Here is a 26,202-nt window from a genome sequence, read left to right on the forward strand (position 1 = left end):
GTCATGATCTCAGGGTCATGGGATTGAGCCCCACATTAGGCTCCATGCTGGGGCTGGAGCCTGCTTAAGATTCTCTCTCTCTTCCTCTGCCCCTCCCCCACAAAAAATAAAAATTAAAAAACTAAATGGTACGTATTATGTACTGTTTCTGGGAGAAGGGAGAAACTGGCCACTGAAATCATTTTCTGGGCTCTGTGGTTCCAATGAAAAGCCCCATTTGAGAAAGGACCCGTGGTGTGCCCTCGAAGTACACTATGATGTGTCGATACTAAGGAGATGAATTAGGTCTTCGGCAATGTGCTTTCTGTTTCTGTATGTGTTTCTCAGGACGGGAACACGGCTCTACACGAAGCGTCCTGGCACGGTTTTAGCCAGTCAGCCAAACTGCTCGTTAAAGCAGGAGCCAACGTGCTTGCCAAGAACAAGGTGAGGCCCAGCAGGTGCTAGAACCCTTCGTCCACAGGTGAGGATGGCTGCGGGCTTTTGTCCCTGTGGGAGCCTCCTCTCTGAGCAGAGTGAGAGCTCAGGGGAGCACGTGGAACCCAGCCGGGGAAATGAAAGCTTGGAACTCGTTAGTGAACCTATAATCTCCATGATGAGCCAGAGAACCCACTAGAGTCGCTTTGACTTCTTTGAATTCTCCGGGCTCTCACTGCTTTCCCATTGGTTTATTAGGGTGTGGGTAGGCAAGCAGCCCTGTCCTCATGGAGACAGGGAGAGGCCAGGAGCACCTCTTCTCCCTCCTTTTCCTGTCTCACCTGCAGTGACACATCATGTCTTCTCCCCCTCCTTCTGTGCTCATTATTAATGAGTGCATCTCTGGATTGCATCAGAAGCCTCACAGCAGATCGGCCCGCTTGCCTAGTCCCTTCTTCATCCTGCTCCTCCTCTGCCCAGGAATCTTCCAGTAAAGCTCTGCAGCCTGATGCTGTCTCGGGCCTCCCTGCAGTGGCCTCAGTCTATGTCTGCAGCCTCCTTCCCTGTGCCTTTCCCAGCATGTGGCTCCTCTGCTCACAGTGGGCTCACTGTCCCTCCCGTTGTCTGCTCCCTTTGAGGAAGCCTGCCCCTCATCTCCGCCTACAGACCTGCAGCCCAGACTCCCAGGGCAGTGGCCTCTCCCTCTCCAAAGGCCCATCAGGCTACTTCCTGCACAGCTCCTCCGACACTACACACAGCTTTGTGCTGTCATTTATAGGTTAAATGTTTCTCATGGTTCCCTCATGGGACAAAAGCTTGAAGAAAAGAAGCAAGCCATGCATCATAATATCTCCAGTAATGCCTGAGTCACTGCCTGGCAGACTGGTGGCTGCTTCCTTTCTTCCAAGTGGTACATTGTCTGGAACATGGGTTGTAGGTGGATCCGCACTGTATATTTAGATCCTGGAACTCTGAGAAGTGGGTGGTTCCCAGTTAATGGATAGGGAAGCCTAGGTGGGAGCCAGTAGTCTCAACTATGACATGTGACTTGTTTGTGACACAGTTAGGGCCATAAACTAGCCTGAGTCTATCTTCTCCACCACTCTGCCTCCCATCCTATATGGATCCCAAAGGTATTGTGGAAAGCCACAGCATCTCTCTGGATAAAATAGTAGCGACTGTCAGAAGCAAAAGTAGGTGTTACCCTAGAAAAGGACTTCTATATTCTGCACCAGCCACAGCCTCTGGGGAAGCCTCTAAAAAGGTTGTCCCCTCTCCCCTCACTTTTATTGAGGTACAACTGACAAATAAAATTGTAAGGTATTTAAAATGTACAAAGTGATGACTTGATAGATGTATACATTGTGAAAGGATTGCCCCCCATCTGGTTAATTAACACATCCAACACCTCACATGTTTACACTTCCCCAAAAATATTTGATGTGAACATTTCAGTTCTATTCTTAATGCAGTTTATCAACTATAGTCACCATGATCTATGTTAGACTTACTCATAACTGAAACGTTGTACCCTTTTAGCCACCTCTCCCTACCTTCCCCACCCTCCACATATAAGTGATACCATACAGGATTTACTTCTCTGGCTTATTTCATTTAGCATATTGTGCTCCAGGTTCATACATGTCACAAATGATACAATTTCCTTCCATTTTTAAGGTTGAATGATATTCCATTGCATGAGAACATTCTGTCGTATAAGAACTTACTCAGTGAGTGTATCAGCCTCTGTCTGGGAAATAAGTACTCATTACTCAGGATGGGAAAAATGCCTGCTATGTATCTATGTAGGTCACATTTTCTAAATGTCAGCTTCTAAGGTAAAATCCATATACAATAAAGTTCAGCCTTCTTAGGTATATTGTCATAGGAGTTTTGACAAATGTGTACAGTTGTGTAACCACCTCCTCAATCAAGATATAGAATGTTCCCATTACCCCCAAAGACTTCCCTTGTGTGGCTTGGTGGAAATGGTCCACCCACCCACCACTCTCGGCTCCTGGCAACCACCAATCTGTTTTTGCCTTTCTCAGAACATCATATAAAAGGAATCATAGAGTATGCAGCATTTTTGTGTCTAAACCTCTTTCACTTAATGTTTTCGAGATTTCTCCATGTTGTGACACGTATGATTAGTTCATTCCTTTTTATTGCTGAGTTCCAGTGTGTGAACATACCATAATTTGTGTATTCTAACCACAGCTTTTAACTTTCTTGATCCAAATATTTTCCAGCATTATTGATACTTTCTTATTAGCCAAGTTTGGTGTATAGCTCTAGAACCATTAGGTTTCTTTTACGTCACTCAGTTATTCAACACATTTAATAGCTCCCACGAGGCCAACACCTTTGAGACAACCTACTCCCTTTGCAGTAAGAATTACACCAATCCAGGCACTGAGCCCTTGCACAGGGAACAGAGTGTTTACAATGTGGACAGACCCTTGGTTTTTGAGAACTAAGCTAGCAGTGGCTCTCTACCTGGTGGTGCTTTAAAATCTGGAAAACTTCAAACAGAAACAAAAAGTTGGGGCACCGGGGTAGAAATAACCAAACTCACCTGATGGCTAGCTGTAGGGTGATGGGCTGTCCCACTTTTCCCAGAGTCAAGGGGCCTCCCGGAGTTTAGGACTTCTAGTGCTAAAGCCTGCACTGCCCAGAATCCTACCCCAGGCCAAGTACACCAGAGCCCCTAGATGGGTTGCAGCTGGGCACCGGGATTAAGGCTTCCTCGGGTGATTCTGTGACGCAGTGGGAGGTTGATAACCACTCAGCTCACTAAGCCCGCAGTCTTAAAATCTTCAGATTCCTTGCAGCAAGGAAGAAAGATTCTACCCAGGGGAATTAGGGCTGACGGTGTGAGGGGGAGGTAGGTGAACCAGCCACGTACAGGCTTCCTCTGTGTGTTTTGTTTTGTTTCTTTAAATAAAAATTTATTCCTCTTTTCAAGAGGTGAGGAATAGAACATCCTCGAGTATGGGCAGACAGTGCTGTGGGGTCCAGACCCTGGCTGAGGAAGAGCTGTCGTAAGCAGTGAGACAGCTCTGAGCCCACGCTGGTGCAGTCTTTTTTTTTTTTTTTTTGTAAAGATTTATTTATTTATTCATTCAGAGGAGCGAGAGAGAGGCAGAGACACAGGCAGAGGGAGACGCAGGCTCCATGCAGGAAGCCCGATGTGGGACTCGATTCCGGGTCTCCAGGATCACACCCTGGGCTGCAGGCGGTGCTCAACCGCTGCGCCACCAGGGCTACCCCTGGTGCAGTCTTGATGCAGCTTTTTAGCACAGCCCTCAATCACCCTGAGCTTATATACTTAACCTCCTGTATGCTCCTAGGCTCTCCAGGCCAACACCGTATCTCCTCTTGTGCTGTCTGCTTTTCTTGTGACTTTTATCAGCAGCCTTGCAGGCACTGCGTGCATGGCTTTAAAAAGTTGTGTTTATGTCATGAATTCTTTCTGTAAGATTACCTTGGACATTATTCTGCTCCTGGGTTGTCACTATGAAATGGCATATTGAAGATAGAGCCCTAAAAGCAAGGGGCTCTCTATCTCTATGGTAAGTCATGGATGTAATTATATTGCCTGCTGTGTGGGTACCTGGTCCATGGTTCACGTTTTGATGTTTCAAGAAAAATACGAGAATGAACGACTTGCACAAGGCCTACAAGTTAAATCTCCGTGATCTACACTTGCAGGAAGTGGCCTGTCTTGCTTTTCCTTCACTAGTGGAACACTGTGGCCACAGCTGTTATCTCTGTGGCGCAGGAAGGATGCAGCCCTCTCCAAAAGGAGTGTAACGGTAGTGCATGTGCACAGCATTTGGCCCTTAAATAAAACTTTTCCTAGGCACTCTGAATTCATGCCTACAGCCTCAGGAAGTGGGGGGTCAACATTCCGTTTTACAGGTAAGGAATTCACGACTGAGCATATTAAGAGTCTTGGCCAGTGACTTTCAACTAGTAAGTGGCAGAGCCAAGGTTTCCTGACAGATGTGACTCTCGTGCCTGTCTGGATTCCAAATGAAATGCTCTTGCCACCGAAACGCCCTGCTGGGGTCACCAGTCAGGAAGCAGAGAATGTGAGCATTGACTTTTTTTCTTTTCCCTGCAAGTGTCTGTCGCCCCTCTGCAAAGCCTGCCCGGTGCAGGTCTGCCGAGAAGCGTGTCGCTAACGTGTCCTCCCTTCTCTTGCCTCTCTCCAAGGCAGGGAACACAGCTCTGCACCTGGCCTGCCAGAACAGCCACTCCCAGAGCACGCGCGTCCTCCTGCTGGGCGGGTCCCGGGCCGACCTCAAAAATAACGTGGGTGAACAAATCCGGCTTCTCTCGCGCTCTCTTGTATCACCTTGGGAAATAACCCTTCCGAAAGCATACCTGAGTATTAACAGAAAATGAAAATGTGCAAAGTGTTTGGGGCCTATCTATAAAGTATTCACTTTTTTGCTATGTCTTAAGGGGTCGGCTAGGGGCAGGAGAAGAGCAATCAAGATGTCACAACACTGCTTTCCTCCCAGCCTTTCCCCTCCCTCCTCAGCCTGGGTTTGTTTCAACATTTCTCCTGGCATGTGCTGACAAACGAGCCCAGAAAAGCTCTGCCCACGTAACGTACAGTTAGCAACGGCAGACGATGCCACACAGGGGAGGCCTTCCGATGCTCCATGACCTGCGTCTGCAGATCCATTGCTGAGGCGCCCCTGGGTCTGTGGTTCTTGGGGGAGGCCTGACTTTTGAGGTCACGTGGGTATGCTTCCTCCCTCCATAGGCAGTGGGGTTTCCTTTCTTTTTTTTTAATTTTTTAATTTTTATTTATTCATTCATGAGAGGCACAGAGAGAGGGAGGCTCCATGGAAGGAGCCCTATGCGGACTGGATCTCGCAACCCCAGGATCACCCTGGGCTGAAGGCAGGCGCTTAACTGCTGAGCCACCCGGGTGTCCCCTGTTTCCTTTTCTAAGTCCCGTGCCTCAGTCACTCGGCTAGAGACTCTGACTGAGGCTCCTCTCAAAGAACGGCCTTAGCTGAGGTCTCAGAATGCCCTGAACCTGGGCCTTGAGCCTGGCTCCCCCTTAGTCTGGGGGAGAAGGTTATGCTGAGTGGCTGTCATCTCTAAACAAAGTCAGAATGGAAACATCAAGAAAACCCTGCAGGATGTCATGACTTTGTCTCCATTTTTATCTCTCTGGGAGCAGGTTAGCCTGTGACCACTAAGGAAGATCTTGATGCTGGGTTTTTCTGCATGCCCGGTTTTATGTGCTGTGATTGCCGCCCCGTCAGCTGCACCCCCTGCTCTGCCCCGTGTGGGCTATGGGGTCACAATAAGATGCAGCTCAAATTTTTTTTTTAGAACACATGTGATCTTAAAATCTTACGGCTCTCCCTACCGCCCTGAGCCACGACGAACCCACGATGAAAAGGGCTCATGTCCAAGGTGGTGCCGTTGGTCTTAATTCAGCGTAGTCTGGAGCCTTTGGGCTGCAGGGGAAGCCGTGCTGAGTGGATCCCTAGCAAGTGTGGGGTAGGCAGAGGCTGCCTTAGCCCTGGTGGGGCCTCAGGGCAGCGGGCATCCAGCATCTGACCCCCGAAAGCAGAGTCTATGCGGCCGGGGGAGCTGCAGACAGCAGCACAGCATCTGCAGGCAAGGGGCTGCTCCCAGCTCAAAGATTTATTTATTTATGAGATTGAGAGAGAGGCAGAGACACAGGCAGAGGGAGAAGCAGGCTCCATGCAGGGAGCCCGACATGGGACTCGATCCCGGGTCTCCAGGATCACGCCCTGGGCTGAAGGCGGCGCTAACCTGCTGGGCCACCCGGGCTGCCCTGCTCCCAGTTCAGGCCGAGCCCCTCTAGAGAACACATGCTACTCTGCCAGTCTTTTAATGATCTTTTTTCTTTTGTAACTGCTCAGATTGTGCTCAGAGTTTGATTTCTGTCCGCAGGCAGGCGATACCTGTTTGCACGTTGCCGCGCGCTATAATCACTTGTCCATCATTAAGCTCCTCCTCAGTGCTTTCTGTTCTGTCCATGAAAAGAACCAGGTCAGTGCATGTGTCCTCCCCGTGGCTCCCGGCCCCCTTCCCACAAGGCTGACAGGTGTGTTAGCACAAACGGGCGTAGAGGCCGCCGGGAGCCTCTTCAGGTGTGGGACTAGGCCAGCGCTGGCCTTTGCGTGGGGGTGCCACCGAATTCCCGTGGTCCTGGTTTATCTGCCCCCCTAGGGAGAGTCTGCTCTTATCATTCCAGTGCATAGCTCCACATTTGCACATTGAACATCTGAAAATTCTGGGGCAGGTTTTGCTTTTCATGCTTTTACAAAGGAAACCCACAAAGAGGAATGTGACAAAATAAAGAAACAGGGAATTAGATGTCCCTTGACTCCCTGAGTTCCGTTCCTTGCACTGTCACTTTGAGCTGACGGAGTCTCTGGTCTCTGTAAAATTGGGTGTGTGATCTGCATCTGTGCCATAGAGTGGGGGTTTGCAATAAAGCTGTGATTATTACAGTGTTCTGGGGAAATGTGTGTGATTTTTCAGTAGTTTAGATTTTTTTTTTTTTAATGTCTTGGTATTTACTGATACCTAAGTGATAGATTGTTTGGCTTTTCTGAGTTTGGGTGCATATATCTGAAATTCTAAAAACAGATCATTATTCAGATTAACCGTGCCCCATAACGGTGGTTTCTGACCCCGGCTGCATATAAGAATCAACAGGGAAATTCTAAATACCATCACCAAATCCTACCCCAGTTTAAATGACCAGAATCCAGGTAAATGGGATTTTTAGAAAGCTCTTGACCAGAGTGTGCAGACAGGATTGAGAACCACTGGCCTAGCTAAATAACTAAATCCTGTCATTCTACAGGCTCCTATAGGATTCCAGTTCGGCAGATTACCCTTACCCAAACCCCGTGAACCAGTGTTCCTCAACCTTGGCAGGATGTTTTAGTCACCTGAGAGCTTTGAGAAGTCACTGTGCCCCAGCCTATACTTCAGAACAATTAAATCAGTGCCTGGGGGCGGGCCCTGGGCATCAATAGGGCTTAAAGCTCCCCCAGCTGATTCCAATTTGCAGCCAGAGTTGGAAACCACTGCTACAGAGCATCCCCCAACACACACAAGTGACTCAGCAATGAGCAAAAACCTACCTGGTCATTCTCGGGGGAGGCCACAGGAGAGCTGGATTTTCATGCTGCCCAGGAAAACATGTTCTCCAGAGCTTTACCTGATCACCCAATGGGAGAGAATGGATTATTTCACATCTGTATTTGCCTTATTTATGTCCTTCTTCTTGGGGAAATAAAAATGTTTACATTTGGAATTGGCCCATCAGGCCACAGTTGTCCATAGCCTTTCATAGTTGACTGTCTGAACATCTTATGTATAAAGAAAACTTGAACTTTATTTTTTTTTAAGATTTTATTTATTCATAGAGACACACACACACACACAGAGAGAGAGAGAGAGAGAGAGAAAGAGAGAGGCAGAGACACAGGCAGAGGGAGAAGCAGGCTCCATACAGGGAGCCCGACATGGGACTTGATCCTGGGTCTCTAGGATCATGCCCTGGGCTGCAGGTGGCACTAAACCACTGCGCCACTGGGGGGCCCAAAATTGGAACTTTAATATAGGCTATTTGGTAAGGGGTTGAAAACAGCTGGTGTTAAGTGAACACTGATTTTCTTCAGTGACTCCGCCCAAGTAAATGAAGAACCCCCTGAGCCTACAGAGTGATTCCCAGTGGGCCCTTCACATTCCCCCAGGTGTTTGTAGAAGTAGCCACTTTTGCAGCTTCTGCTCATTCTAGCACTCAGAAACCAAGGGGTCCTCCCCCTGGGCAGAGGGACATGGTGCAGAGCTCTGTGATGGCTATGCTGGCCCCTGGCTGTGTGCCCATCATTCTAGCTTTGTGTAAGGCTTCGGGTCTCCCCGTTCTCAGCCACCCCAGACCGACATATTCTGCTCCCTGTACTTCATCCTGTGATTTTTGTTATCCTTGGTCAGAAAGGAATGTGATCTTTGTACACAGGTCATTTTAAAGGGAACCACGTAACCCTTGAGCAAAGGGCCCCCTATCAATCAGTCTAAGGCAAATCCTAATTTGAAAAGCTACCACCAGGCCATGGGATGAAAAGCCAGAGGGCTGTAAACCATAATCAGTGGAGTTTAGCAGCCTTTCTTCTGATTGATTTCAGGCTGGAGACACAGCACTTCATGTTGCTGCTGCCCTAAATCACAAGAAGGTGGTTAAAATCTTATTGGAAGCTGGAGCAGATGGGACCATTGTTAATAATGTAAGTTAAGTTGCAACAATGTTTCTAAAAATCACTCTCACCCTTTTCCAGAATGGAGTGTGTTGTTACTACCTCACCTCCTGCAAGGCCCATAGCCCCACCCAGCCTTACTCTGTAAGAGCCAGAGTTCTGCCAAAGCTGAGGACCCTAGAAGTAGACTTTTGAGGGAAGGAACCCTTGCTCATAGCAGCCCCATGAGTTGTTGGGCCCTAAGGGCTTATCTTTAGACTCCTAGCTCAAATGAGCACATCCTGCCAGGAAAGCTTGGAAGGTCAGAGGTGTCTAAGTAAACTGACCAGTGGATGTTACTGAAAGTGATTTCCTGCCCTGTAAACGGATAGGGTCCTCAGAAAAGTGGCCACATGACTGTCAGATTAATCATCCTCAAAACTCTTCTCTCTCCAAAATCTCTCAGGATCCCACCCCACACTATTCCCCCTCTCTCCTGGGTCCGATGGCAGCCACCAGCTCGAGCACCCTTTCTTCCTTGAGGCTGACCTGTGCTCTCCGCCCTCCTGAAGTAGCACTAACTCAGAGGGGCAGGGGGTGGAGCAGTGGAGTGGAGGGTTGGGGAGCATTGAAGCCTTCCTCTTCCTCCTCTTCTTCCTCTTCCACCTCACAGCTCCCCTACCTGTATTGGGTAGTGCATGATTGTACCTGTCCCATGATGCCTTTTCCTTCTTTGAATCCCACCATTATCAACTCCTGCTTCTTGGCTTAATCTCCTTAGAGCCTCCGATATGGCCATAGCTTCCTAATTGTTCTTTACAATCCAGGTCCTGAGACTTGGCTGGGCCCTGATCCGCCCTTCCAGGTGTCCTCCAGGGAACATTCATTGCTTGGCTGGATTTTATGATCCTTTGTGTTTCTACAACTGAAATCTTACAGCTTGACCTTGTCTTTTACATTCCCGCCTCTCTTTTCTAGGAATCATTCCTTGGTGGGCAGGTATTGCAGAGCTTTGCTTCTTGGAGCACTTTTCGCTGGGTCAGCACCGACCCTCTGTTGCTGTATGTTGTTAATCATTATGCCCTCAGGTGTGACTTGGCTCCCTCCCTGAGTGGGGTGAGGCTCAAGAGCAGGGCCACGTCTTCCATGTGATTATATTTTGTTGGGCTTAGGCGTACGTGCTGGTGTGCTGTGTGCAGGGTTGGTGTCCCCTTTGGGCTGGGTGTGTGCAGGGTTGGCGTCTTTTACTCACTTGTCCTCCCCTGTGCCTTTCCGTAGGCAGGCCAGACTCCGTTGGAGACTGCCCGCTACCACAATAATCCAGAAGTCGCTCTTCTCCTCACTAAAGCTCCCCAGGTAGGATCTATTGCATTTTCCATTACACTGATTATGTGGGGCTGCAGAGTTATGGGGCTTCTCTGGTGGCCATCTACTAAACCCGGTTCAAACTAACTTGAGTAGGAAATTGATGGGTTCGCAACCAGGCCTTGGAAGTGGAGGACTCCATGTGGGCGTCCAGGGTAACCAAAACCTGAGACTTCGGGTCCAGCACACTCGTCTTCATACGTAGGCATCCTTTCTTCTCTGTGGCTGGATCATTGTCATTATCAGCTTGGTGGATTGTAACTCCCCAGGTCCTCCGGGAAGAAGTTCTGGTTTAAATGATTACAGAAGAGGATCATGATGGGCGAGATTGGAGCAAATAAATGCCCAGAACAGGTAGGGCAGGTGCTTTAGGAAGACAGCTGCGTCCATATTTCACTATGTGGTTCCTAGAGAAAGGTGGGAGGAAGGGATCCAGTCTGGGCAAACAAAGCAGGAGATGTCCATTAGAGGCAGTTAAGTATATAGTATTCTTTCCTTTTTAAATTTTTAAAAAAGATTTTATTTATTTATTCATGAGAGAGGCAGAGAGAGGCAGAGACACAGACAGGGGGAGAAGCAGGCTCCCCGAAGGAGCCCTATGGTGAGACTCGATCCCAGGTCCCAGGATCACACCCTGAACCAAAGGCAGACACCCAACCGCTGAGCCACCCAGGCGTCCCCTCTTTCCTTTTTTATTGAATATAATAGGATTTGGGTCATTGTTTAACATAAATTGATAACATTTTAGTTGAGATTGAAATTATCTAACATTTAATAATGTATAAGCTATTCATTTCAGCACCTTAAAATAACTGCTTTTGTTTCATGTTACCTTTCAGACACATAATTTTTATAATTGTGCCTTAATATACATACCCTTTTGTATCCTGCCCCTTTTCCTAACTATAGTAGGAAAATGTTTGGCAGTTCTCATAATTATTCATCACAATGGAAATCAGTTTGCATTTTTTATTTCTGTCCAATATTTTGTTAACCTAAATGTCCAATATTAAGGAAATGGTTTGCTTCCTGCCCGATTGGAGCTACTCTGAGTTACATGACAGCAAAAACTGATTAGTTTTTGACCTTATTCTAACTGACGCTGTGAGAAGGTAAAGTTTCAGAGAGCTGGAGGAAGATTCCAGAAACCAGCCTGCTGTGCCTGAGCCTGGCAGCCCAGAAGTCTGCATGGCCATTATTCCATTTAAGTTTTAAAAACCTGCCTGATCTACCTAGCAATTTCTGGAAGTGGTGAAGATTTTTGCCTTTTGAAAACTGATCATCCTATTGCCCATGGAGTTGGCCCTACTCAATGATGTCTGGAAGTCTGTGGAGCCCCTGACAGCCTAAGTCAAGTGGTCCTTTAGAAAAAGTTTCCACCTCTTTCTACTTGCAAACAAATCATCCGTGAAATCATACCCATGAATCATGATAGAAAAATGCTGGTCTCTTATAGATCAAAAAGTACAGATTGCTATAATAAGGGTCAGAATCCATCTCTGTTATGTGGCATTTTAATGTTTGGCAGTGTGGACAGCCAGCTCTGTCCTTAGCCATATGAAGACCATCAAATTTTGTGGGGTGGGCTATCCCCAAGGAACACAGACCTACTGGCCTTTAACCCAACTTTTGTCTTCCAGAACTCAAGGATCTGAGTTCATAGGGAAAAAGCTTTACTGTGGACCGTTTTCCTATGTGAATTCTCCTTTAGTATTTCTGTTAAAAAAAAAAAAGGCTTCAGTTTTTCCACACCCATTTGAATAGCAAATATAAACAGGATGACACTATACAGAAGTATTTTACATGGTTGTATATGATAAACTCTATCCTTGACGCGAAGGAACTTTGGAATATGCGTAAAATCATACACATGTCGTTCTTTTGTTCTGAAGTTACAAAACTAGCCTTTCTCTTTGTGTGAAACTCCTTGCCTTGGCACCTTGGTTGACCATGGATTTCGATGGCTCACAGCAGTGCTAAGAGGTTACTTTCTAAAGATCCATATACCCTGATTTCCGTGAACTGGAAAAGATTGATGACATTCCATTTGGTAGGTGATATGGTTCACTGGGAAAGGCTGTAAGCCATGCAAAGTTATTTTCACTGGCTAATAACATGGTCTATGGATGGAATTATTCTGATGATTTAGGTGACCTCTGAGTATCCCTTCTCATTTTAGATGGATACGGCTCACAAATGTTTCTGAAAGTGAATTTTGGGCTGATGCTGAGGCTGTATCCTGTTCCAAGAGTCCATAAACTGAATGAATGATGAGCACTAGTCACTTCTTTTCATCAGATTTGATTTCCTAGTGAGACTGAATTTAGCTTAAGAAAGGGCTTAGGACCTTTTGGGTCTCAGACCTTTTGGTCTAGGGACACTTAATGTTCTAGAGACCCATGAAGAACTGTGTTTATATCTATTCATAGTTACCATATTTGAAACTCAAGTTGAGAAGTGTTAAAAATGTTTATTCATTTAAACATAAGTTCATGTTGTGATAACATAAATTGCGTCATTTTTTAGAAAAGTAACTTTATCAAAACAAATTGTGCGAGAAGTAGCATTATTTTACATTTTTGCAAATCTCCATACTGTTTGAGAAGATGAGAGGGCTTTCCTTTACTTCTGCACACCATCCATTGGAGTATTGTGTGCAGCTTCTGGCACACACCACTGTACACTCAGTGTGAGAGAGAAAAAGGTTGGCCTGGTTGTGATATTATAGAGATGATTTTAGCTTCATGGACCCAGGGTTCCCTAGACACTTTGAGAGCTGTTGGCTTAGGGCGTGAGAATATAATTAAAAAACCTGCTTCGGCCATGGGTAGGTATTATCAGGAATCCTCCAGTTAGGTGGTACCCACTGCCCGTAGAGGTTCTTTCTTATTTTATTTTATTTTATTTTATTTATTTTATTTTATTCTTTCTGTGGTTCTTTCTGTGGTCTTTCTAGAGGTCATATAATGGTGTCATTTGAATTTAATAAACATAAGAAAGTTGAATGTCGAGATGAAAACACTGCTGAACTTCAGAGAACCCTTCTCTATCTGCATATGAAGACCAATGTTTTATTGCAGAAATATTGTGAGACTTTGAATAAATGTCTTGACTTTCTGGACCTCCTTGGTTAAAGGGGATGACCTTGGGGGCCACTGGAGGAAGGGCGTGGAGCTGGGCCAGAGACCAAAGCTCAAAGGTCTGAACTCTGGTTACAGTTCCTCTGCCAGTTAAGGTACTCACGGGACCGAGGCAGGAAGAAAGGTTCCTAACAGTGACTGCCGGTCCAGGGCACGCCAGCCATCTGCTTTGTCTTGGCTAATTCCATGAACTCCCCACATGTGCATTCGAGGATACAGAGGGACATAACCTCCCCAAGGAGTCTACAGCTAGCTGCTGCTGGGTTCCAAAATCAGGCTGCCGGACCCCATGTCCCCTCGCCTGTGTCCGTTCTACTGTCCTGCCCTCGAAGGGCCAGACCAACTGCTTCCTTCTAGGGAAGAGATTCCTGTCCCACGGTTGGTACCGTGGTTCACAGATGCACCTCCAGTGTTTTTTTTTTTTTTTTCTAAGATTTTATTTATTCATTCATGATAGAGAGAGGCAGAGACACAGGCAGAGGGAGAAGCAGGCTCCATGCAGGGAGCCCAATGTTGGATTCGATCCGGGGACCCCAGGACCACGCCCTGGGCCAAAGGCAGGTGCTGAACTGAACCCCTGAGCCACCCAGGGATCCCCCACCTCCAGTGTTTGAATCAAGCTGAAAATGACTTGAATACAGTGTGGTCCAGAGAAAATCTGATGGGCTAGTTCAGGTCCAGGGCACCAAGATAGGGAGCCGGTGGCTGGCACAGTGCGCCACGCCCCACACCTCCAGGGGGTGCCACTCCTCCCCTAGTCTGTGCGAGTGCTGGGCTGGAGTTAAGTGTGCGCAGCCCACACACGCCTCGGGGTGGCCGCGGCCTGGCACACGAGCGCCTCTGGTTCCTGCCCTAGACTGTGCGCTCCTGGACGTCAGGGAGAAGGTGCTGCTCCCTCTGGGTGCCCAGCCCAAGGCCTGGGAGGCACAGACAGTCTGGAAGCTTGTTTGACGTGAACCCGTGGTGCCCCGACGAGTCTGGGAGCTCCTGAGGTCAGAGCACCGGGTCGAGGACCGCACGTCGAGCCCATCTGCGCGCACCACTGGTTGGTAACCATGCCTCTTGCCTCCTCCAGGTCTTGCGTTTCAGTCGTGGGCGAAGCCTGAGGAAAAAGAGAGAGAGGCTCAAGGAAGAGAGGAGAGCCCAGTCTGTGCCAAGAGATGAGGTGGCGCAAGGCAAGGTGGGGGGTAGCCCTCCCGCCCCTCCCCAGCCCACCCCCTTACAGAGGATGCCCCCCCCTCGCTGCCCCTGCCGCCAGGCCCTCGTCTGTCTGTCTCTTCCCCCGGGGTCTTCAGACCGTTGCCAGTGCTTTCTCTTCAGCTTCGTGTCCGCCACTCCTCCGGGGTTTCAGGGGTTTCAGATCCTAGGCCTGTGCTGCCGATCTTCGTGTGGGGGTGTCTTCTAGCCCCTGTGTCTGTGGCCTCGTCACCACCGTGTGGACAGCACTGCCTCTGACACCGTGCCCTTAACGGTATAGGGCGGTGGTTTTCAAAATGTGGTGTCCACTGTGTCATCTGGGACCTTGTTAAAAATGCAGAGTTTGGGGCTTCATCTGAGACGCCCCCCTGGATCAGAAGCCCCGGGAGGGGGCCCAGCAATCCGTGTTTGAACAAGCCCCGCAGGGGCTTCTGAAGTGGACTAAAGTTTGACAACCACTGGCATAGGGTTTCTCCTCCCTTTCTGCTTAGGGCATGGATGGAGGCTGTGCTAGCCCATGTGATTCCTCGGTGAACGTTTAGAAAAAGATGCCCCCTGGGCAGCCCGGCCCTGCTCGGGGCACCCAAGATAAAGAGAGCCGGAGCTGGATTTCAGCTCCCTCTGCTCGGTGCCCTTGTACAGTGGACAGCTCGCACAGCCGTACGCCGTAGCCCTGGAATGACCCCTGCCTTGCAGCTCTCACAGGAGGAAAAAGACTAGGCTACAAAGACAACTTTTGGCACATAAGATTTTTATACCAAGTACTCATTATTCTATTTTGAAATCTTCTTATCCGTTTCCAGGGTTAAGGCATTGTGACTCTGATTAAGTTCCTGTGGGTGTATTGTATATATTAATTTGTGACAGTTCTTACGAGGATTGGAAATGTGATGTTTTTTTCATTTCAGATGTTTCTCCTACTCCATTATGAATTATGAGGGCCAAGTTCTAAGAATGAAATTTTTTTTAAAGATTTTATTCACTTATTCATGAGAGACATACTGAGAGAGAGGCAGAGACACAGACGGGCAGAGGGAGAAGCAGGCTCCATGCAGAGAACCCGATGTGGGACTCAATCCCGGGACTCCAGGACCATGCCCTGGGCCCAAGGCAGGCACCAAACTGCTGAGCCACCCAGGGATCCCCAGAATGAATGTTTTTTTTTGTTGTTGTTGTTGTTGAAATGCAAAAAAATTTTTTTAAATCTCTAATGTTGAAAAGATCTTTGTGGTAGGCCCCGAAGCTCTAGAATATAGAATTAGATCCAAGACGATATTTAGTTTGGCACGTAATAAAGCAAAAGCCAAATATTCAACCGATTAGTAAAACAGAATGTCTTCAGTTTAGACCACCGAGCGGCGTTCCCTATTTGTCATTGGCTCAGAGTCCCACGGGTCCTTTAGTGGATGCAGTCTTGAAAACAGAATTTTACACCGTTACAGAAAAAAGGCAGAGGGATGCAATTAGAATTCGTTTCTGGGCTTTTTTTTTCCCCCTCTGTAGGGAAGTGTCTCAGCAGGAGACACCCCCAGCAGTGAACAGGCTGTACCCAGAAAAGAAGAAGCTAGAGAAGATTTCCTGTCTGCCTCCCCAGAGCCCAGAGCAAAGGACAACAGGCAGAGAAAGTCAAGGCCCAAGGTCAGGAGGCACGTGAAAGCAGCCGAGAGAGGGCTGGGAGACGGGTTGGCAGAGGGCCCTGGGACAGGGTCATGCCCACTAGCTAAAAGCCGCTTCACTTGGCTTGCTGGTTTGCAGCCAGAGCCCAGAAATCAAATCTGGCTAGCTTCAAACACAAGGTTAGCGTGCTGATGTATTTCTTTTGACATGTGGTGCTTAGGGTGGAATGCCACGAGACAAAGCGAGGCGGGTTCTTTGGCCAAACGTGGGTGAGATGCGAGCGGTTGGCTGGGTGTCAGTCCTGCGGATGTCACAGTGCTCAGGGGTATTGTCGCTTCCTCTCCCACAGGTGTCAGCGTTTTCTGACCCCACCCCACCAGCAGACCAACAGCCTGGACATCAGAAGAACGTGCATGCTCATAACCATCCTAAAAAGAGAGCCAGGCACCGATGTTCACCCCCGCCCCCTCCCCATGAGTTCAGAGCGTACCAGCTCTACACGCTGTACCGGGGCAAGGACGGGAAAGTGATGCAGGTACCCAGCGAGCCCTGTCCGGACGTGGGACCGTAGGCCTTGGGCAAGGCTGTCTATTTATTACTGTTCCTGGGACTAATATCCACTTTCCGTGTTGACGACTTAGGAAGGCATGAGCTTTGAGGATAAACCAGATGGCCCTCCTGACCTAAGCTGCAGGCACGTCCCCGTAGCTTAGGCCGAGACAAACAGAGGTAGTCACAAAGCTTTCTGTACCATCGTTAGGTGACTAGGTAATCTTGAGGCCCCCAGGCCCCCAGGTGCATAAAAGTGACAAGGACCCTGTGTAACCCTGTGTCCCTGTGTCTCAGAATCTTGTTAGTGCTTGTTGCTCCCAAAGCTTGGCCCACTGGACATCCCAAAGTCATGCCAGGGATGAGTCTGCCTCGTGCATCCTCTGTGTCCCCCGGCATACTGACTGGCACTGGATGGGCGCTCAAAACCAATCTGTTGAAGGAACGACTGAGTGGATTGATTCCTTTATTGTTTTCCCATCAGGCACCAATAAATGGGTGTCGATGTGAACCTCTAATCAACAAGCTGGAGAACCAGTTGGAGGCAACTGTGGAGGAGATCAAAGCGGAGCTCGGGTCAGTTCAGGATAAAATGAACACAAAGCTGGGACATATGGAGAACAAGACCCAGCATCAGGTCAGTGTGTTGCGCATCTTCTCACGTCCAGGTGTTCTGACAGGAAACGAACTTGGAAAGAGCCCTCAGCACGTCCTTCTGTTCTAGACTCTGCCCTGAGCATGTCAGACAGGCCAACAGGGAAGAGGCCTGCTCTTGTGATTTCTTTCAAACTCATTTATTAAAATTTTTTAAGATCACGTTTAAATTGTCTCTGATTATAAAAGTAATATCCATTATAGAGCATTTTTTAAATATGAAAATTAGGAAAAGAAATCACGGAGACACCCACCACAGTGACAACAAGTCACTATTGATATTTGGGTTTATTTTCTTCTTTTATGTCTTCTTTTATATCCCATATACCCCTTTCCCATCTCACACAATTAGAACGATCATGTCTATAGGTGTCTTTACTTTGAAAATTTTCAAATGAAGCAAAGAAAAACATTGAAATAGTGTAATGAATGCTTGTTTACCCTCCACCTAGATTCAACCAATTGTTAATATGGTTGCCACATTGGCTCTATGTGTTTCTCACACTTTTTTCTCTTGCTGAACTGTTTGAGATTTAGTTGGAGACTATCCTGATCTCTCACTTCTAAATACTTGAGAGCTCATCACCTGAGAATAAGAACTTTCCTCTTCATAATAGAATACCATTATTAAATATAAGAAAATTAACAGTAATTGCATAATATTCCATCCATATTCAGATATTCTTAGTTCTTCTGAAACATTTTTTTATAGTTGGTTTTTGTTTTCAATCTCAGCTCAGCATCTAGTGATTCTTTTGTGCATTCATGTTATGTCTCCTGTTTGTTTGTTTTTTTAATCTACAATAGCCTGATTCCTTGTTCCAGCTTTTTTCTTTATTCCTGTGATACTAACTTTTTTAAAAGTCCAGGCCAGTTGTTACTATAGAGGATGTTCAGTGTTCTGGATTTGCCTGATAGTCTCTTCATGAGGTTACTCAACTTGTTCCTTTGTCTGTATTTCTGTGAACTGAATGTTGTTAGGTCTAGAGCAGTGGGTCTCAGCATGTCCTGCTTGTTACCAGTAGCATCAACATTATCTGCGCAGTTGTGTGCAGGGTGGCAGGGAGATGCAAATTCTTGGGCCTCAGTCCAGATCTACTTAATTGTGAATAAACCTCTGGGAATGGGATCTAGTAATCATGTCTTAACAAGACTTCCAAGTGATGCTGATGCACCTCCGTTTGAGAAACCACTAGTGTCTAGATGCCTATTTAGGTTTGGGTTAAAAAATTTTTTTGGCAAGAAAATTTCATAGTTAATGGTGTAAACTTCAAATGACATCACATCGGGAGGCATGTAATGATCAGATTTATTATTAATGAAACATCCTGACACTTGGCTAAGTTGGTAATCACCCTTTCTCTCCATCAAAGTTACATTTTCCCTTTGTAATAAGAAATGTATGGTGGATATAGACTTTTTTTTAAAGATTTTATTTGTTTATTTATGATAGACACAGAGAGAGAGAGAGAGAGACAGAGACACAGGCAGAGACAGAGACACAGGCAGAGGGAGAACCAGGCTTCATGCAGGGAGCCTGACGTGAGACTCAATCCCGGGTCTCCAGGATCATGCCCTGGGCCGAAGGCAGGTGCTAAACCACTGAGCCACCCAGGGATCCCCGGATATCGACTTTTATTTTTATTATTTTAATTAATTAATTAATTAATTAATTATTTTTTTGGATATAGACGTTTAAATGCAAAAAGTACTTTAAAAATTTATAGGCTAACACATATTAATTGGGAAAAACATTCCACATTACAGAAATATGAAATATAGTGACACTTCCTGGAGATCCCCTCCATTCCTGGTTTGGTCTATTTTCCTAGAAAATAATTAATTGAACTATAGTTGACACAGTTACATTAGTTTCAGGTATACAACATGATGACTCGACAAGTCACTGTTATGCCATGCTCACGACCCAGTGTAGTTATCTGTTACCTTTCACCCTCATGACCTATTCATTCCATAACTGGGGACCTGTACCTCCCACTCCCCTTCACCCATTTCACCTACCCCTTCTCTGGCAACTACCAGTTCTCTGTATTTATGGGTCTGTTTCTGTTTTTTTTGCTTTTTTTTTTAGATTCTACATAAGTGAAATCATATGGTATTCATCTCTGACTTATTTCATTTAGTGTAATACCGTCTAGGTCCATCCATATTGTCACAAATGGCAAGATACTCTTTTTTATGGCTGAGCAATACTTCATTTGGGGTGTGTGGGTGTGTGTGTACACCATATCTTTTTTTTTTTTTTAAGATCTTATTTATTAGTACATGTGCATGCACGAGCAGGGGGAGAAAGGGGCCAGGCAGACTCCACCCTAAGCGTGAGCCTAACTCAGGGCTCAATTTCATGACCTGAGCCAAAAACAAGAGTCAGACTTTTAACCAACTGAGCCACCCAGGCGCCCCGTACACACTATATGTTCTTTATCCATTCATCTCTCAGTGAATACTTGGGCTGCTTCCCTATGTTGACTATTGTAAATAATGCTGTAATAAACACAGAAGTGCATATGTCTTTCCAAGTTAGTGTTTTTGTTTTCTTCAGGTAAATACGCTGTAGTGGAATTACTGGGTCATATATGATAATTCTATTTTTAACTTCTTGAGGAACCTCCATACCATTTTCCACAGTGGTTTTACCAACTTACATTTCCCACCAACAGTGTATGAGGGTTCCTTTTTCTACACATCCTAGCCAACATTTATTTCTTATGTTTTTGATACTAGCTCTTCTGACTGGCATGAGGTGATCGTCTCATTGTGTTTTTCTTTTTCTCATTGTGGTTTTAATTTGTATTTCCCTGATTAATGATGTTGAATGTCTTTTATATGTCTGCCATCTGTCTTCTTTGGAAAAATGTCTATTCAGGTCCTTCCCCCATTTTTAAATCAAATTGTTTATTGTTGTAGAGGTTATTTATATATTTTGATTATTAACCCTTTATTGGGCATATCACGCGTAGGTATCTTCTCTCATTCAGTAGGTTGCACTTTTATCTTGTTGATGGTTTCCTCAGTGTGCAAAAGCTTTTTATTTTGGCATAATCCCTGTAGTTTATTTTTGCTCTTGTTTCTTTGCCTGAGGAGAGCTATCTAGAAAAATGTTTCTAAGGCTAATGGCAAAAAGATTACTCCCTCTATTTTCTTCTAAAAGTTTTATGGTTTTAGGCCTTCCATTTAAGTCTTTCATCTATTCTAAATTCATTTTTTTGGTATGGTGTAAGAAAGTGGTCCAGTTTCATCCTTTTGCATGTAGCTGTCCAGTTTCCTCAGCACCATTTATTGAAGAGACTGTCTTGTCCCCCATATATTCCTGCCTCTTTTTTCATAGATTGACCATTTAGGTGTTGGTTTATTTCTGGGCTCTTTATCCTCTTCATTGATTTCTGTGTCTGTTTTTGTGCGAGTGCCATATTGTCTGGACTATTATAGCTTTGCGGTATATCTTGAAATCCGAGATTTCATCCAGCTTTTTCTTTCTTTTTTTTTAAAGATTTTATTTTTATTTATTAATGAGAGAGAGAGAGAGAGAGAGAGAGAGAGAGGCAGAGACCATTTTTAAGATTTTATTTATTTATTCATGAGAGACACACAGAGAGAGGCAGAGACACAGGCAGAGGGAAAAGCAGGCTCCTCACAGGGAGCCTGATGCGGGACTCAATCCTGGGACTGGGATCATGCCCTGAACCAAAGGCAGATGCTCAACCACTAAGCCACCCAGGGGTCCCTCAAATTTTAAAATTATTCTAGTTCTGTGGAAAGAGCTATTGGGCTTTTTATAGAGATTGTGTTGAATCTGTGAACTGCTTTGGCTATTGTGTACATTTTAATAATATTGAGTTTCCGATCCATGAGCATGGAATAACTTTCCAAGTTATTGGAAAACTTTCCAACTTTCCAAGTTGTGTCCAAAGACACAACTTTCCAATTGTGTCTTTAGTTCTTTAATCAGGGCTTTATATTTTCAGAGTGTAAGTCTTTCACCTTCCTGGTTAAGTTTATTCCTAGGTATTTTATTCTTTTTGGTGCAATTGTAAATGAAATTGTTTTCTTAATTTCTCTCCTGCTTCATTATTGGTATATAGAAATGTAACAGGTTTCTGTATATTAATTTTGTATCCTGCAACTTTACTGAATTCATGTATTCTGATAGTTTTGTGGTGGAGTCTTTAGGGTTTTTCTATATATAGTGTCATGTCATCTGCAAATAGTGACAGTTGTACTTCCTCCTTACCAATTGAGATGCCTTTTATTTCTTATCTGATAGCTGTGGCTAACACTTCTAGTACTAAGTCAAATAAAAGTGGTCAGAGTGGACCTCCTTGTCTTGTTCCTGACCTTATAAAAGAAGCTGTTTTTTTACCATTGAATATGATGTAAGCTGTGGGTTTGTCATACACAACCTTTATTATGTTGAGGTTTATTCTCTGTAGACCCAGTTTGTTGAGACTTTTTATCATGAACTGTTGTTGAATTTTGTCAAATACTTTTTCTGCATCAATTGAAATGGTCATATAATTTTTATCCTTTATTTTGCTAAAGTAGTATATTGTATTGATTAATTTTTGTGGATATCGAACCATTCTTTTATCTCCAGAATAAATCCCACTTGATTGTGGTGATTGATCCTCTTGAAGTATTGTTGGATGAAGTTTGCTAATATTCTGTTAAGGCTTTTTCCATTTATATCCATTACAGATATTGATCTGTAGTTTTGTCTTTTTTGTAGCATCTTTGTCTGGTTTTGGTCTCAGGTTAATGCTGGCCTTCTGGAGGATATTTGGAAGCTTTCCTTCCTCTTCTATTTTTGGAATAGTTTGGGAAGGATAGGTATTAACTCTTTATTTTATTTGTAAATTTATTAGAGAAAGAGCAAGAGCAAGGGTGAGGAAGAGCACGCACGTGCATGAGCAGGGAGGAGAGGCAGAGGGAAGAGAGAAACAAACTCTCCTCTGAGCAGGGAGCCTGATATGAGACTTGATCCCAGGACCCTGAGATTACGACCTGAGCAGATGCTTAACTAACTGAGCCACTCCCCATCCCAACTCTTCTTTAAATGTTTGGTGGAATTTACCTGTGAATGCTTTTGGTCCTGGACTTTTGTTTGTTGGGAGTTGATTACCAATTCAGTTTCATTGTTAGTAAATTTAGTAATTTTTCTATTTCTTCCTGATTCAGTTTTGGAAAACTGTATGTTTCTAGGAATTTACCTATTCCAGTTTGTTAATACATAATTTTTTGTAGTAGTTTCTTATAATTATTTGTATTTCTGTGGTGTCAGTTGTTACTTCTCTTCTTTCACTTCTGATTTTATTTGATCCCCCTTTTTTTTTCGTTTTTTTAAAAGATTTTTTTTTTTTTAATTTTTATTTATTTATGATAGTCACAGAGAGACAGAGAGAGAGAGGCAGAGACATAGGCAGAGGGAGAAACAGGCTCCATGCACCGGGAGCCTGATGTGGGATTCGATCCTGGGTCTCCAGGATAGCGCCCTGGGCCAAAGGCAGGCGCCAAACCGCTGCGCCACCCAGGGATCCCCTAAAAGATTTTATTTATTCATGAGAGACAGAGAGAGAGAGGCAGAGACACGGGCAGAGAGAGAAGCAGGCTCCATGCAGGGAGCCCAACGTGGGGCTTGATCCTGGGTCTCCAGGATCAGGCCCTGGGCTGAAGGCGGCGCTAAACCACTGAGCTGAGCCACCTGGGCTATCCGCCCCCACCCCCACCCCCTCTTTTTTTTTCCTTGTTTCTGGCTACAGGTTTATCAGTTTTCTTTTCAAAGAACTAGCTCTTGGTTTCACTGATCTTTTCTATTTTTATTTAGTCTCTGATTCATTTATTTCTTCTGATGCTATTTTCTTCCAGCTTTGGACTTTTTCTTCTTGTAGTTCCTTAAGGTATAAGGTTGGATTGTTTTGAGATTTTGTTTGTTTCTTGAGGTAGGCCCATATTACCTAAATTCCTCTCTTAGAACTGCTTTCTCCGCATCCCAAAGATTTTGGACTGTTGTTTTCATTTTCATTTGTCTCCTTTTTTTCTTGGTTGATCCATTGGTTGTTTAGTAGCAGGCTGTTTAGTTCTATGTGTTTATGCTTTTCCCAGTTATTTTTCTTGTCATTGATTTCTAATTTCATACCTTTGTGGTCAGAAAATGTGCTTTATAGGATTTTAGTCATCTTACATTTCATTTTCATTTTGTTCAGAACTCTCTGTGCTTCTTGAACCCAGATGTCTGTGTCCTTCCCCAGCTAAAGGGAGTTTTCAGCTCTCCCTTCAAATAAGTTTTCTGTTCTCTTTTCCATCTCCCCTCCTTCTGGGATTCCTATAATGCAAATGTTTGTTTGCAGTTGTCAGATCTCTTAGGCTATCATTATTTTTTTTTAATTCTTTTTTTTTCTTCTTACTGATCAGTTTGGGTGCTTTCCATTACCTCATCTTCCAGATTCCAGACCCATTCTTCATCCTCTATTCTGTTGATTTCCTCTATTGTATTTTTCTTTTTGAGTTACTATATTCTTCAACTCTGATTGGTTCTTTTTATATTTTCTGTCTCTTCCTTGAAATTCTGAGTTCTTCTCCTTCTTTGCAGCTGGTGAGCATCCTTAAGACCATTACTTTGAACTCTTATCAGGTAAATTAGTTATTTCTGTTTCATTTAGTTCTTTTTTCTGAAGTTTTGTCTTGTTCTCTTGTTTGAAGCCTATTCCTTCGTCTCATTTTGCTTGACTTTCTAAGCTTGTTTCTACAAATTAAGCAGAACAGCTTGAAGGAACATTCTTGTGTCCGGTTATCCCCTGTTAGAGTGTGTATGCTTGGGGACTTTGGCTGGCTGGTAGAACTGTGGCTGCTGTGGCCTAGGGGTCCCCAGACTCTCCGCACTGGGCCTGTATCAGAGGATGGCCCGAGCTGGAGTGGGTGAGTTTGGGGCAGCACTGGGGCCTTCTGTGCCAGAGGCCTCCGCAGAGGTGAAGTGGGTGCACGCTGATGTGTTCTGAGGTGCTCTGCACAGGGTGCACCCCAGCACATTGTCTAGAGCCAAAGGGGACTCTGCGTTGAGTGTGCCCTGGCAAGTCATTTGGTGTTGAAGTGACATGGGCCTGGAGCGTTCAAGACACTTTGCACCCATGTCAGTGAGCACTGACCGAAGATATTCAAGTGTGTACCACACCCAGGCTGCCTTGGCAGGGCAGAAAGGCCCAGTGTGGGTTAGGGCAGGGCTCATTGAGGTGACAGGATGGCGGTGGTGCCCAGGCCCTGCTCCCATCTGTGGCATCAAGCTGGGGAGGAAGAGAAACCATGGTGCTCACTAGCCCTTCTGACCTGGGGAGAGTTCAGTAGCTCCCTTGATATTTGGCAGGGTTCTAGGGCTGGATCCTTTGTACTCTAGTTGCCCTTTTATATCCTGGCTCTTCTTCTGTACACTAGGGCAGAAGTGTACCCACATGCCCTCAGTTCTATCTCCACTACAGTTCACAGTGTTGGGGGTGGGGGGTTCCCTTTGCTACTGTGGCTCTGTCTTCCTTGCTGTTCTCTATATGGTTTATTGTTTGTGGTGCAGATACTGCTCAGTCATCCCCCAGGTCTTTTTTTTTTTTTTTTTTTTTTTTTTTTTATTTATTTATGATAGTCATAGAGAGAGAGAGGCAGAGACACAGGCGGAGGGAGAAGCAGGCTCCATGCACCGGGAGCCCGATGTGGGATTCGATCCCGAGTCTCCAGGATCGCGCCCTGGGCCAAAGGCAGGCGCCAAACCGCTGCGCCACCCAGGGATCCCCGATCCCCCAGGTCTTTAGGAGGAATTGCTCTATAAATAAGTATAGATTTGGTGTGTCTAGGAGATTACAAGGTTTTCCTGCCTCACCATCTTGGACCCGAAGAGCCCTTGTCATCTTTGTAGCTTATGTCTAAATTTAGTATTATTTTAGACATATTGAGTTTCAGTGTGCTACTTAGTGGCAAAGTACTCTTCTGTATATAAAGCTACGCATAAATTTGTTTTTATCTAGTACATGGTTTATTTTATTTTTGCTTCCAGTATAGTTAACACACAGTGTTATATTTCAGCTGTACAATATAGAGATTCAACAATTTCATACATCACCCAGTGCTCATCCCAACAAGTTCATTCCTTAATCCCTATCACCTAGTTCGCCCATTCCCCCCGCCCACTGCCCTAAGTTACACCTTAGGTTACCCTAATACTAGATCTGTGTTGGCTCAACTTGTAGATTTACTGTGTGTTCCATCTCTTCAACACCTTAGGACTTTCACTAATGAGAGAAAGAAACCTTGACTACACAAACATGGTCAGGGATTATGCAAAGCTAGAGTTTGATGAATACTAGGTGAGACCTTAAGTTACATATTTTTGCTTCCAGCTTTTTTCACCTAATTTGACATCCTGTGCACTTTCCCGTGTCCTTTGCTTCACAATATTCTAGCATATTAATACAACAGCTTATTTAACCATTCCTTTTTGTTAGACTTTAAAGTCACTTATAGGGGATCCCTGGGTGGCTCAGCGGTTTAGTGCCTGCCTTTGGCCCAGGGCGCCATCCTGGAGACCCGGGATGGAGTCCCACATCGGGCTCCCAGCATGGAGCCTGCTTCTCCCTCCTCCTGTGTCTCTGCCTCTCTCTCTCTCTCTCTCTCTCTCTCATTCTATCACGAATAAATAAATAAATAAATCTTTAAAAAAAATAAAGTCACTTATAGCTCTTCACTCATAAGTAATACTATGATGAACATTTATGTGCATAAATGTTTGCTTTTCAAGTTATTTGCTCAGAGTTAGGATAATTGGGTTCAAAGTTTAAGAATAATGTTATTCATGAGAGACACAGAGACAGAGGTGGAGACTGAGGCAGAGAGAGAAGCAGGCTCCCTGTGGGGAGCCTGATGTAGAACTTGATCCGAGGACCTGGGAATCATGATCTGATCCAAAGGCAAACACTCAACCACTGAGCCTCCCAGGTGCCCCAGGTTGTACAAAT

At 45.3% G+C, this 26,202-nt stretch overlaps 1 protein-coding gene across 22 annotated transcripts in view; it reads left to right on the forward strand.

Annotated features, from left to right (window-relative positions):
- ANKRD6 (ankyrin repeat domain 6) overlaps window positions 1-26,202 on the forward strand; it is a 74,840-nt gene that overhangs the window by 41,839 nt on the left and 6,799 nt on the right. For 4 of the 22 annotated variants that reach the window (XM_025983872.2, XM_025983873.2, XM_072737169.1 and 1 more), the window contains 9 exons: window positions 328-426; window positions 4,639-4,737; window positions 6,370-6,468; window positions 8,622-8,720; window positions 9,948-10,025; window positions 14,250-14,354; window positions 15,875-16,009; window positions 16,338-16,523; window positions 17,022-17,174. In XM_025983872.2, the coding sequence (XP_025839657.2) occupies window positions 328-426; window positions 4,639-4,737; window positions 6,370-6,468; window positions 8,622-8,720; window positions 9,948-10,025; window positions 14,250-14,354; window positions 15,875-16,009; window positions 16,338-16,523; window positions 17,022-17,174 (1,053 nt within the window). Of the gene's footprint in view, window positions 1-327; window positions 427-4,638; window positions 4,738-6,369; window positions 6,469-8,621; window positions 8,721-9,647; window positions 9,708-9,947; window positions 10,026-14,249; window positions 14,355-15,874; window positions 16,010-16,337; window positions 16,524-17,021; window positions 17,175-26,202 lie in introns of all 22 variants that reach the window. The other 18 variants (XM_072737251.1, XM_025983875.2, XM_072737213.1 and 15 more) reach the window with 8 other exon arrangements.

The sequence above is a fragment of the Vulpes vulpes genome, chromosome 1, assembly GCF_048418805.1.
Source record: "Vulpes vulpes isolate BD-2025 chromosome 1, VulVul3, whole genome shotgun sequence".
NCBI lineage: Eukaryota > Metazoa > Chordata > Mammalia > Carnivora > Canidae > Vulpes > Vulpes vulpes.